General features: G+C 38.2%; 4 protein-coding genes and 1 long non-coding RNA gene across 5 annotated transcripts; 2 read left to right on the top strand and 3 right to left on the bottom strand.

The window, feature by feature from the left end:
- Positions 1-3,019: 3,019 nt before the first annotated feature.
- Positions 3,020-4,082, top strand: LOC126624655 (uncharacterized). Its single transcript, XM_050293740.1, has 3 exons — positions 3,020-3,347; positions 3,507-3,559; positions 3,684-4,082. Exons 1-3 carry the CDS (start codon positions 3,269-3,271, stop codon positions 3,807-3,809), a joined length of 258 nt encoding a protein of 85 aa, XP_050149697.1. The 5' UTR covers positions 3,020-3,268; the 3' UTR covers positions 3,810-4,082.
- A 160-nt stretch (positions 4,083-4,242) lies between these two features.
- Positions 4,243-7,486, bottom strand: LOC126624646 (protein phosphatase 2C 57-like). Its single transcript, XM_050293731.1, has 11 exons — positions 7,034-7,486; positions 6,633-6,761; positions 6,155-6,257; positions 5,865-5,975; positions 5,655-5,734; positions 5,471-5,524; positions 5,091-5,207; positions 4,941-4,995; positions 4,802-4,834; positions 4,650-4,696; positions 4,243-4,559 (listed from the first exon to the last, which is right to left on the bottom strand). The coding sequence occupies exons 1-11, from the start codon at positions 7,342-7,344 to the stop codon at positions 4,433-4,435; spliced, it is 1,167 nt and encodes a 388-aa protein (XP_050149688.1). The 5' UTR covers positions 7,345-7,486; the 3' UTR covers positions 4,243-4,432.
- A 792-nt stretch (positions 7,487-8,278) lies between these two features.
- Positions 8,279-10,137, bottom strand: LOC126624635 (protein PLASTID TRANSCRIPTIONALLY ACTIVE 7). The gene is made up of 4 exons (XM_050293713.1): positions 9,987-10,137; positions 9,853-9,909; positions 9,603-9,662; positions 8,279-8,706 (listed from the first exon to the last, which is right to left on the bottom strand). Exons 1-4 carry the CDS (start codon positions 10,032-10,034, stop codon positions 8,371-8,373), a joined length of 501 nt encoding a protein of 166 aa, XP_050149670.1. The 5' UTR covers positions 10,035-10,137; the 3' UTR covers positions 8,279-8,370.
- LOC126624641 (uncharacterized) lies at positions 8,912-9,596 on the bottom strand. The gene is made up of 2 exons (XR_007624179.1): positions 9,068-9,596; positions 8,912-8,951 (listed from the first exon to the last, which is right to left on the bottom strand). It is a non-coding gene; the product is annotated as an uncharacterized LOC126624641 (long non-coding RNA).
- A 4,982-nt stretch (positions 10,138-15,119) lies between the features above and the next one.
- On the top strand, positions 15,120-19,510 carry LOC126624610 (RNA-binding KH domain-containing protein RCF3-like). The gene is made up of 8 exons (XM_050293693.1): positions 15,120-16,205; positions 16,685-17,161; positions 17,399-17,647; positions 18,068-18,322; positions 18,461-18,540; positions 18,692-18,800; positions 18,898-19,024; positions 19,134-19,510. Exons 1-8 carry the CDS (start codon positions 15,501-15,503, stop codon positions 19,151-19,153), a joined length of 2,022 nt encoding a protein of 673 aa, XP_050149650.1. The 5' UTR covers positions 15,120-15,500; the 3' UTR covers positions 19,154-19,510.
- Positions 19,511-19,521: the final 11 nt, after the last annotated feature.

Raw genomic sequence — 19,521 nt, 5'->3', positions numbered from 1 at the left:
GTGTAACTGGAGGGTAGAACACGAATTACGCATGAAGAAAACTTGTGCATTCCAATATCCTCTGCATGGGTAGAGTAGATGACATGAGTTTTTTTTTTATCCAAAGAAAAAAGAAGCATAGAGGGGGATTGAGATCTTCTTCGAATCTCACACTCTGGAGAGCATGGACAGGGCAATTCACCCCGTTCAAGAGAAAGAGAGAGAGATATATATATATATATATATATATCTGGCCGTTGGAGAGAGAGGGAGAGGTTGTGTATGTGAGGTGGGCCAGTGAAATTGACTAATAAAAACCGCATAATTTAAATTAAAAAGTCCGAATTACTCGATCCACAGGCTCCGGACTGTTAAATCCTGAGAGAGTCTTAATCCCATAAAGATAGGATGACATCATGACAGTAAGAAATCCAAAATGAATAGAATGTACCACTTTGTGTTTAAGATGGTGACACCAAATCCCTGTAGAGAGAGCACTAGCTACTTCTCTCTCATCCATGCTATGGAGTATGGACTAAAATCTCATGTTGCAAGGAAGTCCTTTTTGGTAAATGAGAGAAAATTACTTACATATGTTACTGCAAAAATATTTAAAATCAATCGTGTGCTAATAATTAATTAACATGTGTTTTAACTTCCGCTTATGATATAACCATGAGAGTTCCCATTAGTCTTTCTTATGGTGAATATCATTTGTGATATGGTATTGCTTCCCCGACAACCTAGAACCTTTGCCGAGAACGGAGTTTAATTTGTGGTTCAACATGCAGACACCATCATTACCAACAAAAACTCTCTTGGGAGATGATTAGTTATTGAAACTTTTATTTGTAGTCTTGAATTAATGTTGGATTATCAACTAGTATTGGATCATGTTCGTGTTGGTATATACAGTACTTCAAGCAATGTTTAAAATATTGGTATTGGTGAAAATATTGATATGTAAATTTGTGGAAATATCGATGGATATATCGATATGGATTTCGATAACAGCTGTTTTCGATGGAAATAATGAAAATTTAAAATAAAATTTTAGGGAATGTCAAGCACTTGTTTAGACGAAATATAAGAGTTTCTCCAATATTAACTGAGATGTTGGAAATATCGTTTAAATCTGTTGATTTTAGCTGAAATTTAAGAGTTTTTCTTATATTTAGTGAAGTTTAGACTTCATCTTCCCATATTTTTCTATGATTTTTCAAATATTTCCATGGAAATATTAATAATATCGAAGAAATTACAAATACTGACTTCAAGAATGTTGACTTGCTCCCCTCACACCATGATCATAGTGCTGTCCCTCTACAACTAGTGGGTCACTTCTTCCCATTTGATTTTTTTCTGTGGTCCACTCTAGCTCTATGTTTGCTTGTCTTCATCCATTGACCAGCCAGAAAGTGATCGATGAAAGCAGAAATTTGGGGACCAAAACCACATTTTCCACTCATGGTGTTTGGTACCACGGAAAATGAAGTCCATGAGGGGAAGAGAGAGCATAATATGGCTTGAATTTCCTATAGAAAATGATGGCTGTCGTGTGTCATTGTGGAATTTAAAAAGCAAAGTTCCATTACGAAATTTACTTGTAGATGAGGAAAACGTAATTGACATTATCAAAGAAAAGGATGTCAATACTTTTCTGTATTTTAAAGGAAGAAAGATTTCAATAAGACAACCTGATTACGTAACTGATTAGACACTTTTACATAGTTAGATTTCCATGCATTTAGAGAGTTAAATTTAACTAGAGTCAGATGATAAATACATACAGAAAGCTCATATTATTATGAAAGTAGCTAAGCTGACCAGACACGTGATCATGATGCCCTACACTAAAGTTTACAATCTTGAAACTTTAAGTCTAGGGTTTTTGTAGTAGTCATCTCGTCATGATTCGAACAATTTCTTTGCAGACCATGAGCCAAATAAATCTACTTAGTTTATTAACTTTTACTGGAACAATGGGCACTTGGAAGGTACATCCGTCAACCATTGAAACAATGGGAGGAGCATATCTAAATAAAGCAAAGGGATCCCCTCTGGATCTCTTCTATCAAATCCACTAAATTCATCAATCTGAGTCCTTGAAATTTGATCGAATGGCTAAAAACATGAACCCTTTTAAAAATTATAATAACTTTAGCCGTTTGATCAAATTTCAAGGGCTCAGATTGGTGGATTTGGTGGAAGGGATCCGGAGATGATCCTTTTCCCTAAATAAAATAGCTTCGACTAGGAATATGATCCTTTTTGTGGGGATCCAGAGAATCAATCAAACGTGTCCCTTCATCGTACATTGTGTGGTTAGAAATTATTTTAAAATTTTAATTTAAAATTGAATATAAATAGTACCTAACAAAAACTAATTGTACAATATACGATAAATGGACATGAATGATCGATTTTTGAATCCTCACAGAAAGAATCTGAAGAGGATCCTTGTCCCTTCGACTAATCTTACTAGGGAATGCATCAATGTCGACACAAAATCGTGAAAGACAGGAAAAAACAAAAAAGGGAAGCAAATTAACATATTAAAAAGTGATAAATAGTTAAAACCCCAAAAAAGTAGGCAGAAAATAGCTAGAATTTGGGACTTGGATTATCTCTCGCCCCTTTCTGTCTCTTCCCCTCCCCCTCCTTTCAATTTGAACTGTTTAAAAGAAATTTGATGTTAGATTTATGCTATATATTTAATGAGTTTTATTTTATTACTTTTATTCAATAAAATAAGATTTACAAAATATGTGACACAATTTCAAATCGTTAAATTTCTTTTAAACGATCCAAATCAAAAAAGAAGATTAAAGAAAATAGAAATAAGAGAGGAGAGAACCCTCCTCTAGAATTTGAGCCATGCAAGGAATATTGTTGTTTTTGTTTCCACATGCGTCAATATATCTTTTTCTTTTACTTGACACCAAAGGAAATGGAAACAGTGCATTTAACTTAAGTGTTGTGGGCAACATTTGATCATTCGGTTGCTAGCTATTGGACGGTGAGAAGTGCACACAATTGAAACACCAACATCTCTCTCTCTCTCTACCAACATCTCTCTCTCTCTCTCTCTCTCTCTCTCACACACACACACACACATACACACAGAAACACACACATTGTGCATACGCTTCCACTCACTCCCTAACTCTGATTCCCAGTTAGCATAAAGCCCACCCTCTCTTCCCCCACCTCCCCTTGCAAGAACCATCCAGGATTCTTCACCATTTGAACTATTCATCATACAAGGAAAGGAAGAAGAAAATAAGCCATGGCTGTTAGAATCAATGGCTTTCTTCTTCTGCAAGTGCTTTTCCTCTCAGCACTTCTCATACTTCCCTTATCTTCAGGTGAGCACATATACTCTTCTTCTGCATGATATAATGCATCTCGAGGGAGATGTGAACTTGAGTGCATATATGGCTCGTCCGCTTTACCTTAAATCCCATTTCTATTTGCATGTAACTTTTTTGGGTAGCCTAATATGCTGACATAAGTACACTTTGTAGGCATTGTTAATGAAGGCTTCAAGGACATTGATCCCATTCACTTGCTTCACAAGGTAGAATATCTACTGTTTGTTCTAGGGTTTTTATCATAAATACATCATTAGTTACGATTAAGATTAATTTTCCGGTTCATGCTTAATTTCTCTTGCTAACAAATTCTTTATTATGTTTACGAAGAATGGCGTCCGAATATATTCGAGGAAGCTTTGGAGGCTCGATGCAGCAGTGCACGACTACGACGAAGCAGGACCCAACCCTAAACACGACCCTAGAAGGAAACCCGGCAGTGGCAGGAACCCATGAGACTGCCTTAATTTCGGCTTAATTATTAGTCAAGTAACTAATGAATTAATAACACTAGTGTTTTCTCCCCAGAAGGCGCCCACGAGGTTTCGATCACGTATAAGCAAACCTAATATAGCAACCCGAACGAGTTTCTTCGTCGATATATATATTGTTGCATAAATCTTGTTTGTGTGTGAGTGTGTGAGTGTGTGTGGCTACATATATGTATGAGCAGTGTAAAATATGTACTTATCCATTGCTTTGATACTGAATGAATAATTAATAACTCTACACTGGTCTTGCAAATCTCACGATTCTGTCGATTCGCTTCCAAATGACGGAGTTTTGATTGCATTCCCGTACCAACAAAACAAGAACATTGTATTCATCTCGAGCGTTAAAACCGTAAGAAATTTCCCTATGGACGTATAAGGCAAAGGCAATTCCTTAGTTTGATGCTAAAATAATAGTGACTAAATCGCGTGTTGTACATGTATTTTGAATTTTCAAGGCATCCGAAAGTATCAAGGTGCGAGGCATGTACTCGCATGTACAGTTAAGATTATACAAACGAAACGTGTGAAAATCTATGTTGATGATTTCCATGATTCCGTTATATACATTCTTGGGAATCCGGAGATTCATGTCAAAAGCATAGATGTTGAGATCCAAATTCCGAGCCACACAATCCCAACCGTAGCAAAAGCTTGGCCGAATTCATATACAACATTTTGTTGTTGAAATGGCAAACCCTGCCAGTCTGTCCGCCTGCGGATGAAAAAAAAAAACTAGATCAGAAAATCTTGAAAATTAAAGAGGAAGGTGAAAATCCAGATTACAGAGCAGATAGATACTTACCCTAAATCTGCTATGACAATGCTGATGTTATCTTGCGAGCGTTGATCCTGTTCGATGTGTGAAAATATCAGTTCATTAGAGAACTAAGAACCCAAGTAAAAAATCTGACTAATATGTGTAGAGTGAAACATATATTCTATGTAATTTGTTACCAGAGCAGCTTCAGCAAGCGCATCGCAAGCTAGCTGCAAAACAGACGGAATAAAAGGCGGTACATTTAAGCATTGGATCACCATTTGAATTACAATGTTAAAGCAGATTGACGCATTCAAATGAAGGCAGTAGTTAAACCTGCACATCTCCATGTTCTCGAAGCTGATTCCTCACAAAAGTCACCGCATCTGAGCTGAACGAGTGACCAAATTTTACGTGAGCGATTAAATTGATGAGAAAACATGACAATTATCTGCTTTTCTGCCAAGTACGTTAAATCCAACGGACCTGTTTATGTAGTCCCATAAGCCATCCGATGCTAACAGAACAAATTCTGAATCTGTCCCGAAAGTTACTTGAAAAACATCCGGAGATGCAGTAACAAGGTCTCCGCTGAATTGTACTCTGGCATAACATAAAAGGGCTTTGAATCAAAGTATTCTTAGATAGACACAATGACATTCTAAAATACAGAGAAAGAACAATCTAATTTACGCTACTTACTCCGCTACTCTCTATTTTGAAAGTTTAGTGTAGTGCAGAAACTAAATGCTTATGAAAGTGTTCTACTTCATACTGGCTAGCAATGAACTGATCAAAAGCGTCATAAACTACAAGAAGCAAACAAGTCGATGAAACTAGTCATCAAGAACACAAGGATTACCCACCGAGAAGCAAATTTTTCTGTCCATCTCCCTTTTTCAACTCCTTTCTTCACCATCCTTTCCATTACCAAATGCACAAAACCATCAGTATATGCATATTCCGATCATCTATATATCAACGAAAAAAATCTGATAATAATTGATTCGTATGTTTTGGAAGGATGAACAGAAAGTTAAAAGACTGAACTCGTTTTTCTTTGTCTTGAACCGCATGTCACCAAAAGCACGAGAGACAGCAATGTCACCACAAATTCTTCCGTTGCTGATCTATAGACCCCGTAAGTTGTCATAACAGATTCAACATATAAATTATCGATGTCATTAAAAAGGAGTTTCTAAGCTCTCATATTATACAGAAGAAAATTGAGAATCGTAAACAAAGAATAGAAAAACACACCCATCCACCTGCTTCTCTGATTCTTTTGATTTCTTGAAGAGAGGCCTTGTTGCTTCCGTACGGTCTATGAGGATGCGTAAGCACCTCCGCCTTTCCAGAACAAGATTGAACCTGCATCAGCCAATCAGCTGATAAATGCAGCAAATTACATACAAGTTGCAATCCTTAATTTTATTGTTTCATCATTTTCCTATCGTACTCAACCTTAACATTCCTACACTCGTATCATTTTCTGGCCTTTGACAAATGAAGTTCTGCACGAAACACAAATACCGAAACAAGGTACATACCACACAAGAATCACCAACATGTGAAATGACCAGTGTATCGTTTCCAACGAACATCAGGGTAGCTGTCGAACCAGATTCATCTTCCTCCCCATTGCTTTCGAGCCTTTACAAAATCAAACACCATCTAAACCTTCAACCCAATTATATACGTGTATACAAAACATATTTGAGGCTACATGGTTTACACATTTGATGCAATGTAAACCAAAATGAATTTACGAGTTTCTTTGGTACGACTTTTGGAATAACTAAAAGTGTTTTTTGATAACCAAAAGCGCTTCTCTCAAAAGTTCTACATATTTATAATAAAAACACGTCTAACATAAGTGCTTACAAGCAAAAGTGGAATAACTAAAAGTGTTTTCTGATAACCAAAAGCGCTTCTCTCAAAAGTTCTACATATTTATAATAAAAACACGTCTAACATAAGTGCTTACAAGCAAAAGAGCTTCATACCAAACAGTCCAAACGAACTTACCATTTTAACAATTTGGAGTCAACTTTTTCAAACGTCTCCTGCAGTGCTTCTCCAATGGCCTTGAAGTCGTTTCCACGCAGTAGCAGCCCGCCCTGCAAAGCCGCACAACACTCCTTGTAGAGCTCATCCCTGTTACAAAAAACAGTTTTAATCCGTCACTACAAAAATTGGCAATACCTAGCAAAACGCAAAATGCGCGAGTATGTAATTTTCTTAGACTAGTATATCATGTCACATATGATCTTCGAGTCTAAACATTTTATCTCTCGCTCTTTTAATCTCAATAAAGTGAAGCAAAATCAAAGACATCGACTCAGCTAAGTTTTTTAGTATCATTTAGTATGTTCATGGTCCAATTCCCTTACTAAAATTTTAACGAATTGGAATTAGTGATGTCAAACCTGAGGAACTTGACCGAGTTGAACCCTGCATGGCCGTCAAAAACGGCGGCAAATGAGAACCCATCAAGGCCATCAGACCGGACAACGACAGCGTCTTCCATCTCCTCCCGGGCACCCTGCAGACTCGTCGAACCCCATCGGATTCCCCCCACGTCGGTCAGGGCAGAACCCGGCGCGTCTATTGCAATGGCGGAACAGCTCCTGCTTCTAGCTTTTATGTTAAAGCTGCTTTTTTCGGCGGCGCTCTTGAATGAGCCGCCGTGCTGTTTGGTTAGGAGGAACCTCTGCAGCTGTGGGCTTATCAAAGCCATTTTATCACCAGTAGTAGCAGTACTACTGGTACTGAGTTAAATCGGTGAGTTGGGACGAGTTCAAGTTCAGAATTAGGCGGAATATGGTGGTGCTGGTGGTTGTGGAGGTGAATTGTTGTTGTGAAGGATAAGAGAGAATGAAGCTGCACCTCTAACTGGATTAACAGATTGGGTAGGAACGTGGGACCCCTTTACATTACCATTTGACACTTTGACCTTTCACCACAGGCCACGTCATATGTGGCCCACTTTAAGGTGGGGTCCTAAAGATGCTGACTAAGATTCAATACTGTCAATAGGTAGAGAGCTGCTCTAGGAACTAAGTTTTAGTCTCAATACGTTTATGATCAATAATGTGTTTAGAAAGTCCACTATCTGTCCAATAGACGATAGTCACATGATAGTTTAGTGACATGAGATAATCTCTTTTTAAAGAGCCACTTCAAGGGACGATCTATCATGTGTACCTAATTCATCTAAGTCATTCTCTTCTTTAAGATTTGCAAATATTACTCAATATAAACACCTTTAAACATCACATACCCAGTAAGAACACCTTTAAGCATCACGTACTCAATACAAACACCATCGAAACAGTGCACTTGTTAGGTCATCATGATCTAGTGAGCAACACATTAACAATTGGCCTATATCTGGCTCTTACTCCATCTTGATTGGTCTATTACACATCAAACGGGTCATTTGTAGGCGTCCATACTTGATGCATGTTCGTACCCTAAGTAGGAGGGAGGGAAGGAGAAGAGATGCTGACGTAGTTTAATTGAATCCTCCTTAAAAAAACCGTACGTACACATCAAGTGGGTCATTTGTAGGCGTTCGTACTTGATACATGTTCGTACCCTAGAAAAACAGTAGTGTGCTGTCAATAGAATTTTCTAGATAGCAGGGAGGAGAAGCAAAAATGATCTAGTGATAGATTAAGAAACAAAAACTTAATTATAGATAATAGCCTCCAGATTAGAATACAACATGAACTAATGGTGTATCTAATCCACTAATCCACTTTTAAGTAAATTCTTCTTTCAAATAAGAAGGCCCTGGCTTGAAGGGGTCGGATTCTTCATATGCCTCTGGTCTAAAAAACCCAGCATCGTTCACTCGGTTGCTTATCACTTGAAGGATGGCTTTCTTCTTGCCCCCGTATTCGTCTCTGTTGTTCTCCACATACTCAATGGCCTCGGCCGCTACGTCATTGACAAAATCAAACCGGTTATCTTCCGATAGCAGTAGCCTCTCAATGTCCATTCCCAAGAGCTGTCCTCCGTCTTTTACCTTCCGAACCTGCTCCTCGAGGAATGGTACCCTCTCCATCTTGTATCCCAGCATGTCATCCTTCTTTGTCTAAAGAACGAAAAATTTGCAAACACTTTCACGTCACTAATCAACACCAACAGAAAGGATAATGATAAGGATCGAAAACAACACAAAGACTGCATGCCTACGACGGATCTTGTTACACGACTCATAGAAAATCAGCAGGAAAATGCCAAATTTGCAGATAAACAACCAGATCCATTTCCATACACCAGAACTCTGCCATGGGAGCTAGCTCAAATTCTCAATAGATAATGAGTAATGGGTTGTTTCTACAATATTGCAGAATCGTCACACTATCGGATTAAACACACACCGAAACCAAATTACAGAATCATGAACATGAGTTTAATTTCAAGCCATATCCTTTTGATAAGCATTCACTTACATGAACATTTAAATTTAGACACTTGAAAACTCTAAATTCCTGCTCCTCGTAATACCACCGGAACTTATAGTTATTCTTCGCCGTGAATTAGTTCTACCTCCAAAATTGGATTGCTTAAAGCTTGCTAAAAGTTTTAAAAACCATTAATGATGAGGCCTCGTTTGGTGTATAAGATTGGATTGGATAACTCACTACATTCAACGTATGCTTAAGCAATAAATCGATGCCAACTTCCCAATTTTGTCTTACGTCGAAGCTAGAAGATTGATCAGTCACGAAGAAAACGTACGCAACAAAATTTGAAAGTTGACATCTATTTCTTCATTCAACATACATCGAATCCAGTAACTATCCGATCCAAATTCCAATCCTCGATATCAACGAGTCCCACAATCTTCTTCTTTCTTTTGTCCACCATTTCTTTTAGTACTCAATGAAAAACAATTCCCAACCATCAAACCCAACAATTTCTATACTATTTAAAGCATTAACAAGGAAAATTAAGGAAAATTTAATTGGGTTTTCTCTTTTGTACCAGTTTTCTTCGCCGCCAAACTCTGCGACCCCTGCCATCTTTCTGCATCCGGGAAATCACCTGCAAAATGTTTCACGTCAAAGCATCAACAACAAAACTTTATCTCACCACGTAACATCAGCTGCGTAAATCATACAACGCCACTGCGCTCGGTTTTGCGCCAACAATTTAGAAAAATAATAATTTCACAGAAAACAAAATTGAGAAGAAACCCAACAAAATACAGTAAGAAAAGGCAACGATTTCTAACCTTCGGCCTCATGGAACAGCTCGAAAGCGTCGAACTTTCCACTCTCAGCTGCATCCTCTGCAGTGAAAAAAAATAAGAACCAACTTAAAAATAGTGGGAAATTATTTTATAGAGAGAGAGAGAGAGAGTATTACATGGGAAGGAGGTGAGAGAGTGAAGACGGGGAGTGTCGAGAAGGCCATCGCTGTGCGTTGGCCGTTGCGTTATCCCCTCCTCCGCCTTCCACCTTCTTTAGGTTTATGCTTTAGCTGTTCGCGGCGAAAATGTCCTCACACTAATTTGAATTTACATGTATGCCATCGCATTTGATGCGATCGTCCACGTAAGCAAACTACGGATGACCTGTTCAGGACGGAACCATGAAGGGATCAGAATTAAATCTGTAAACAGATCGGGTTTATCGGGTTTTAGTCAGGTTTAATCTGACCCATTAAGTTAATGGGTTATTCGAATCTGATCTGTTAAGCTAACGGGTCACCCGTTAACAATTATTATTATTATTATTTTTTGGCATAGAGTTTATTTTTTGTTGTTAAGACTTTACTGAAATTACTAAAACATTCTCAACTAATGGGTACTAACGAGTCTAACGGGTTGACCCAAAGTGACCCGTTATTTAACGGGTTGTTAACGGGTTCACCCGTTAGTGACCCGATCAGTAAAACATTCATCTAAATACTAATATTAACGGATCGAATCGAATCGAGTCGGGGTTAACGGGTCAGATCCAAAATGTCAGGTCTAACCAGAATGATTCCAGCCTGCCTGGTATCTTTTTTAACATAAAAAAACTAGAATTGTGCTCTTAACTAGAATTGTTTTCTTATTTCTTTCATTGGATTCGATTTGAGGTTAATGACTCTTACGCACTTAATTAACGTTACTATCAGTTTTGCTTTGAGGGACTCAGATGATCCAAAAAAACGAGAGGAAGTAAGCAAGATAATTAATCTTTATTTTTTATTATATTTTTATTTTATTCCTTGAAGTCTTATAAAAGTACTACTCTTTCTTTGCTTTTTATTGTTTATTTTTTTTATTCTTCGAAATCTTTTAATACTATTACTTTTTTGTTTTTTCACTTTAAAAAAAAACTATTACTTTTACTTTTGCTTTTTTTTTTGTATTCCTCTCATTTTTCCTTCCTTCGTTCATCCGCTCGCATATAAAAAGGACTTTTATTTTGATTATGAGTCATTATAATGGACACGGGGGTTGAGTTGAGAATAAAAGGACAAAAACGACCATACACCAAACCCAAATGACGGTGGTTGGTAACTTGAGAGAGCGTTTTTTTAAGGGTGAGAATTTAGGCCCCAAACTCAAATGACATACCCTATTTTTCTTATATCAAGACAGCATTTTCAAGTGAGACTTTAGGCCTCTCGTGAGCTAAAATTTTATCTCTGCCACTAGACGTGTTGAGTTACTTGAAATGAAAAAAAATCATGAATGAGAATGATATTTGATTATTCATACATGAGATAAGCTGCCGAGTGATCGCATAACTGGTTATCCACTTAACTTTTAATTTGTTGTGTTAATAAAGTATGATATGTCAAAAAGTAAGATTATAGAGATAATATCTTCTCATAAGTAACATCGAACAAATCAAAAAGTGAGATTATACAGATAATATCTTCTCATAAGTTAACATCGAACAAATGATTTTAGATGGCAACAGGGATGGAGATCAACTACTCGAATTCAACTTGGTCATGATAAATTATGATTAAAAGAAACTTGATCATGTTCTTTAGATATAAACAAACATTGGTCAACTTATTTTTCATTTCTCTTTTTGCTCAAAAAAATCTTAAGAGTTATTAAATATAAAATTTCTCAAATTACTGTCAGAACTGTTATTAACAATTCAAAATATACGATATAAACAAAATACAAACAAGCAGACATGAATCCTATTCCTCTAATTCTGAAGTTGGATTTCACAATTCATGTGGATCCCATCAACTTTATGATTCTCAATATTTAGTAAATATTGAAGTATCTCATAATTGGAATTCAATTCCGCCCTTTAATTTCTATTACCTTTACGTAAATATGCCATTAGTACTGTGTTGAATTGCTTTACGGTGATTATATCAAGATCAATAATAAGAATGCTTATTGGTATTATAAGGAAAAATCGCGGACATTGGTGCCAACTTCTTAATTTTCCAAAAAAAAATAAAACAAAGTATTGAAACCCCTTGAAGTTTAGTACTATTTTTTCTTGGAAATATTAGTTGATATTTGAAAGTAGTACGTACAAGAAGTATTTTCTCTCATGTTTTTCTTGGAAACCAGCACCACCATCATCGCCTTATTCCTTCTCTGCAGCCACCCATCATGGCACCACCATTAACAAAATGATCTCGAGTATGCAAGAAAATAGTGTTGAATACACACAAACATATGGCGACTTGCAATTAACCTAGCTACTATTCTAATAAAAAGTCAATTCCTAGTTGACTACAGAATGATTGCTTCTTTGCAAGTTGCATTTTTCCAAATTTTTTACGATCATCAAAGTTGGTTTTTTACTTTAATGCCGTGACAAATTAGGAAAATGCGAGGGCAAACTTTGTTGTAAAGGAAAAGTTGTCTTTTGATGACTGAAAGGTTGCGGGTTTGAACATGAAAATAACCTATTTGCAAAGTAGGAGTAAAACTGCGTGTGATAGATATTCCTCCGATCTTCGCAAAATCGAGAGCCTTGTTAGGTTGGGTTCGTCAAAGTAGGTATTACTGATTACGCAAATTTCGACATTGAAATATGCAATTTTTTTTGTGTTCCATGTCTCGCAGGACATTGGTGGAAGTAAGAAGTCTAGTGAGAGAGACAACAGCGGAAAAGGGATGGCTGTCACGGGTCGACGATGTCGACAATGAAAGTGGCGAGAGGGTGAGAGCGGCTGAGAGATGGTGTTTGTAAGTTTTTCATTTCTTAACTATTTTAAAAAGGGCAAAAATTAAAATTTTAAAGAATAATTCTAAAGGTGGATTGTGTTTGTAAGATTGTAGGGTGTTAATAGAAACATTCTAACAAAAACATATCAAAATAAGATCCAAAGGAGATGTAAAAAAATCCTACGTAGACTGTTTTGACAAAAAACAGAAGGGTTTTTCTGATTCCAAAGGAGACGCCAAAATCCTATACATATTGACATTCTCCACTTTGTTGTCATATTTGCAACGTCAAAATTTTCCCTTTGTTTTTTTTTTTTTTTTTGATGATGGGCTCACATATTTCTTTATTTATTGTTTAATTTATTATTAAATTTTGGGCCACCTGATATTATAAAGAGAGTTTTAACGAAAAGCATGCAGTACTATTCACTTTAACGAAAAATCACATTTTTACACTAAAAAATTAATTTTGATACTATTCATTTGACCATTTATTTTGTTCTTATCGTTAAAATTCAAAATTTTCAAGCATTTTTCATTAATTTTCCTTATTATAAATAACTAAAAAGCATTTTAATTTGACATCTCAGTTAAAAAATATGATAGTTTACAAAATTTTATTTTACCACATTAGCTATAGAAATGAAATTTAAAATTTTTATTTGACGTTCAAAATCTCTTTCGTTGTAATAAATTCGGTTCAGTGAACATTTCCTTAACATTGCGATTCACTTTTGGTTGATATATGGATACAACTGCAACAAGATGCCTGTGATATGGCTCGAACTCACTTTGCCATTAAAGAGAAATAAAATCAAATGCAAAAGTTTCAAGCAAGGTGTTTAGAATCTTTTTAGCAAAAGCAAAGACAAATTTATATATAAAAAATATCTTTTCAAGTTTGTCTTTAGACTACATGTCACATCCCGTTCGAGCCCCCATCACATCTCGGGCTCGACTCTACCGTAGCACGATATTATTCGCTTTAGGTCCCGACAACGCCCTCACGATTTTGTTTATGGGAACTCACACGAGAACTTCCGAGTGGTCACCCATCATGGGATTGCTCTCGCCCGAACTCGCTTAACTTCGGAGTTTCGATGAAACTTGAAGCCAGTGAGTTCCCAAAATGTCTCGTGCTAAAGGAGGTGAGCATGTACATTTAAGGCATAGAATATCCACTCCCCTGGGTGATGTGAGATGTTACAATATGACCTACTGGGATGTTCTACTTGCGTGAGTTCTCAGAAACAAAACCGTGAGGGCGTGGTTGGGGCCCAAAGCGAACAATACCGTGCTACGACGGAATCGAGCCCGGAATGTGATGGGAGCCCGGACGGGAATGTGACATATTATATGAGGACTATGATTCTCTCCAAATCCCTTCCATATGGATGCTTCATATCCTTCAATTAGGGAGCTGAATAGAGTAAGAGATGGATGAGAGGAAAGAAGAGAACAAAAGAAAGTTAACATGGAAGAAGATGAGCAAGAGAAGGTGAAGATGGAAGACGATGAATAGGTGAAGGTGAGCAGGGAACTAATTCCTGGCCGTTCGATTTTCAGTTGAACAAACACAATTAAAGAATTTAGATGGAAGCCGGAGAAGATTCTATTTCATTATATGACACATTAATAATTAAATCAATTGATCAAGACAGTATCTATTTCTTAAGATTGACGTGGCTGTAACCTAGGGAAAATTTTGGAATTTACAAAAGAACATCATGTAGTTTCATAAGCGTAATTTGTCCAATTCATAACTAGCCCGACCATTTTTGGTAATATAAGCTTTCCTCGAACATAAAAAGAAAATTAGCTCTACCTGTAAACTTTCCAAGCTCCACCTTTGGTTTGTTCACTTGCTTACGAGTCTGAATTATTTTCTTATAAATTAAAGTAATTTAAAATATTTATTAATTATTAAGATAATGTGTTTGTCTTCTTACGCCCGAGAGTCGATTACTATTTCAAAGTAGGATACATAACCGACAATGTGTACTATGCAGACCGCGTCCTCTCCATTACCTCACAACTTTTAAAGTACGTTATCCCAAATTTATGCCTAAGACCCGTAGAACCGTCATCTTCTTGTGAAAGAGGAGAGATTTTTCAATATGTGATCGGCACACGATATGGTACATCATATATTATATACAAATGATGAAATTTATGTGTTAAAAAGTTAATAATTTAAAAAAAAAAAATCACCACTTACATACAAACACGTAATGTAGCATTTGTATTCATGTCCCAATGAAGAATTTCTCGTGAAAAAGACTATAAAAATAAACATTTATTAACAAAAGTAATTATTTATTATTACCTCACAGTTGGGTGTTGGGGAAAGTAAAGTAAACCAGACTGAACTGGTAAATCTGGCAGCTCGCCTCCACTGACTCTGCAAATTGGACTCCTCTCTCTTTATCTCTCTCTCTCTCTCTCTCTCTCTCTCTAGATTCTGCAAATCTTCTAGGGTTTTCAAACTTGAACAATTGTCTCACGCTTTCCGACGAACCAAACAGGAAAGAAAGAAAATGGAAAACAGAAAAAACAGAGGAGGACAAAGGACACTAGGAAAATGACCGAGCTCAGAACTCAGAAGTAACCCTTACCCTTTGCTTCTTTGACTGCTGGACCAAGACAATCTGAACCCCTAGACCTCCGATTCCCGGAAAGTTGTGTGCTTTCCCGGAAAGTTGAGAATCGTAGGTTTTTGAGAGAGGCGGTTTTGGGAGATGGACAGGTCTAGATCTAAACGGTACTACTATGAACAGGACTACGATACGGAGACTGTGGGTAGGACGAGGCCTCGGTACAACCACAACTATGCGAACAACAACAACCACCGCAACCGCGGAAGTGGCGGTGGCGGTGGCGGTGGCGGCGGTGGTGGAAGACCCAATAAGCCGCCTCAGCAGGACCCGTCGGTTACGGTAACTACGACGTACCGTATTCTCTGTCACGATATGAAGGCTGGAGGGGTGATTGGGAAGTCCGGTAGCATCATTAAGTCGATCCGGCAGCATACCGGCGCATGGATCAACGTGCATGAACTGATTCCCGGAGACGAGGAGCGGATTATTGAGATTTCCGATACGCGGCGGCGGGACCCGGAGGGGCGAATGCCGTCGTTCTCGCCGGCCCAGGAGGCGCTATTTTTGGTCCATGAGAGGATTCTGGAGAGTGATGGTGCTGGGTTTGGCGGTGAGGAGGATGATGAGTACGGTGGCGGGGTTAGAGGAAGTGGCGGCGGCGGCGGTGGTGGTGGGAATCGCGTGGCGACGCGGCTGGTCGTGTCGAGAATGCATGTGGGGTGTTTGCTTGGGAAGGGTGGGAAGATAATTGAGCAAATGAGGATGGAGACAAAGACCCAGATTAGGGTGTTGCCCAGGGATCAAAATCTGCCCCGCTGTGTTTCGATGTCGGAGGAGATTGTTCAGGTTTCGGCACTTACAGATTTACCTGCATTCTGATTCATGTGTTGCATGTCGCATATTGATGAACTTGTCAGCTGCATTCCATTTTTAGTAATAGGTGCCATGTTTGGAAACTTTTGTTTCCGGTTAAGCTTAATAAATACTGCGAAAACCATCAGACCGGACATAAAACCGATTGTTGGAAGCTCGATGATTTAGTACATGACCCGTACTGCGAGTGAATTAGGCTGATTCAAGCAGTGTTTTCGTGTCCGTGGAGTATGCTGAGGTGTTTGTAGTTCTAATTGGTAGTTTTTTTGTGAAGAAATTTGTGGATTGTAGTTGCATCTTGTTGGACAGGAGAGTGTTAAGAAGCGGATTTAAACATCTCTTTCGATATTTAGTTATATTGAAGTTTGTTTTATGTAAACCATTGATTGGCTTGAATGGCTTACGCTACGCTTTTAAGCTACCACTAAGCAGATGTTGCATTTCTGCTGCAGGTAGTAGGCGATCCGAATAATGTAAAGAGTGCTGTGGCAATTATTTCATCACGCTTGAGGGAGAGTCAGCATCGCGACCGCAGTCATTTCCAGGGGCGGATGCATTCACCCGAACGGTTCTTTCCTCCTGAAGATGATTATATTCCTCATATGAACAATGCAGGACGGAAGGCACCCATGGATGGGGCTCCCTTTGGACCGCGATTATCTAACCCCAATATCAGAAACAACAACTATGCCCCCCGTTCATCTGGTTATCCAATTGAACCTGGGTCTGCTCATATGACTGATAATGTGCAGCCCTTTTCTGAAGACCTTGTGTTTCGAATACTCTGTCCAGTTGACAAGGTTGATCTTATAGTTGGAGATTCTGCCGGAATTATGGAATTGCTTCAAAATGAAATTGGTGTAGATGTCAAGGCTACAAACCCTGTGGTGGGTGAAGATGAACAGATAATCATAATCTCTTCCGAGGAGGTACTTCATAATTATCTGTTGTTTATCGCGATATATAGTAAACTTGTATGGGTGCATTTTCTTCTGTTTGTGTGCTGCTTTGAAGTGATGATGCACCCTCATTGCGGGTGGCACTGGTAGCTAATCTGGACATGTTAATCGCAATGATTGGCTTTTGTACATGCTTATCATCCCCCGCCTGCTTCTTTGTTCTATCTTTTTGTGGAAAGGTTTTGACCATTTAATGTGTGTGCATAGGGTCCTGATGACGAGCTGTTTCCAGCTCAGGAAGCTTTGTTGCATATTCAAACTCGCATTGTTGATCTTAGTCCAGACAAAGAGAACATTATAACTACCAGGTTACTTGTCCCAACAAGTGATATTGGCTGGTTAGAGGGAAGAGATGGGTTGTTATTGGAAATGAGGCGACTTACTGGTGCAGATATACAAATTCTTCCCATAGATGATCTTCCCGCATGTGTATCAGGGGACGATGTGCTTATACAGGTTTGTCATTCTATTTCTACCTGCTAATTTCATGGAAATGCCATAATTGGTTTCATGCCTTTCTTCTCGTTCTTTGAGAGGCTTTCTTGGCTGACCTTTTTTGTTCGTTTGGCCGAATACCTTCTTAGTGGACTTGAAAACTAAAAACAATACTTAACTTTTCAAACATCACATGGTTGGTTCATTTTTAAGTGGGGGTTGTATATTTAAGATATAGGATGATCTTGGACTGTGCTATATGAAAAATCCACTGGAAGAGATAAAAGGTCTGTTCGTCCAATTATGCTGTTTGACTAGAATTTCTTGTGAACGCTTGCTTCTATCCCATGTCTCTGTGTTTGAATATGGCGTCTACAATTTGGTGGACAAGATCAATTACGCTTTAGACAATTCTGAATGGCTCCTACTTGTCATCTACAGATTGTAGGGGAGATAAAAGCAGCTCGAGAAGCTCTTGTTGAGGTGACGTCAAGAATACGGAGTTACTTATATAGAGAGTCGTTTCGAAAGGATACAACACCACCTGCTTTTGCACCAGGCCCTGGGGGCAGTGCTTTCGCAATGGAGCCATCTTCGAATAACACATTTCCAATTCGTGAAGCTCATGCTGGAAATGATCCTCCGATGAAAATGTATCGGAATGTGCAAACCGTGGGAATAGCACAGCCATCAAAGGTTGCTTTTTCTATCTTGGCTAGATTAAAGAATGCTCATTTACGTCCATCTTACAATTTTTTTTCTCCTTATTTGTTCTCTTCAGTAATGACTACATGGTTGTACTTGAGTATATCCTTATTTCATTTCTTTGCGTAGGATGCTGGAGGGATTGCAAGTGAAACTGTAAAGCCAAACGAAAGTGAACGTCGTGAAGATGTTCCTAGTTCTTTGAATAGGTAGCAAATTTCTTATCCGTTTAACTATTAAGGCCTCTTATTAATCATAGTCTCATTTTATTCTCTGTGTGTGTGTTTGTGTGTCTCGATTTGCTACCAATCAATGTTGAATTATTCATCTTATTGACGCTTTCTCAATATTTTCTGTTAGAATACCTGTGACACTTGTCACTAGGAGTATACTAGAAGTCGTGATACCAGAGCAGGCAGTTTCAAAGCTCATAACGAAATCGAGAAACAAGCTTGCTCAGATCAGCGAGGTCAGCCTGATGAACTCTTTTAGTCGTTTGCCTTCTTTGTCTTCCAACTTTAGTTATGATTAATTGTATTTTGCGACTTGTATTTCAACCTAAACAGTTATCAGGAGCCAGTGTGACCCTGGTAGAGGATAGACCGGAGGAAACACAAAAGATCATTCGAATTTCAGGAACTCCAGAGCAGGCTGAGAGAGCTCAGAGCTTGCTTCAGGGCTTTATTTTAAGCAGTAAGTCTCTCTTTCTCTCCAAGTGTATGTTGTATGCCCTTCTACGTTCTTTCTTGCATTTCTGATGATCTCCCTATAAGTTGACTCATAAACCCTCCTTTTTCATCAGCACAAGAAGACGGGCCTTAGACGAGCAGGAGCAACATCGGTACTAAAATTTTGAGCTGGTCCTGCCGTGATATTTTGCTATTCAGATCATTTCTGGATGCATTGTCCTGCAAGGTAGGGAGTTTTTGCTCCTTAGTTTAGGCACACATCGGTTTATATGAATGTATCCACTGTAAATGTAATCTCTAAGAACGCTTTAGGTCTAGTTCTCTTCAACATTTCGATTTTCCTGCACGAATCTGGGACGTGGGAAAGCAATTTTTTTTCGTCGTGTGTATTATGTTTTGCGTTGATGATCGATGATCACCGGCGCTGTACTTTTGCCGTGATCTTACATTAAATCATTGATGCTTGCATGTTCGAGTGTTGCAAATCAAATTAAGCCGTGT

The sequence above is a fragment of the Malus sylvestris genome, chromosome 1, assembly GCF_916048215.2.
Source record: "Malus sylvestris chromosome 1, drMalSylv7.2, whole genome shotgun sequence".
Taxonomy (NCBI): Eukaryota; Viridiplantae; Streptophyta; class Magnoliopsida; order Rosales; family Rosaceae; genus Malus; species Malus sylvestris.
This window is presented reverse-complemented; position numbering and strand designations above follow the sequence as displayed.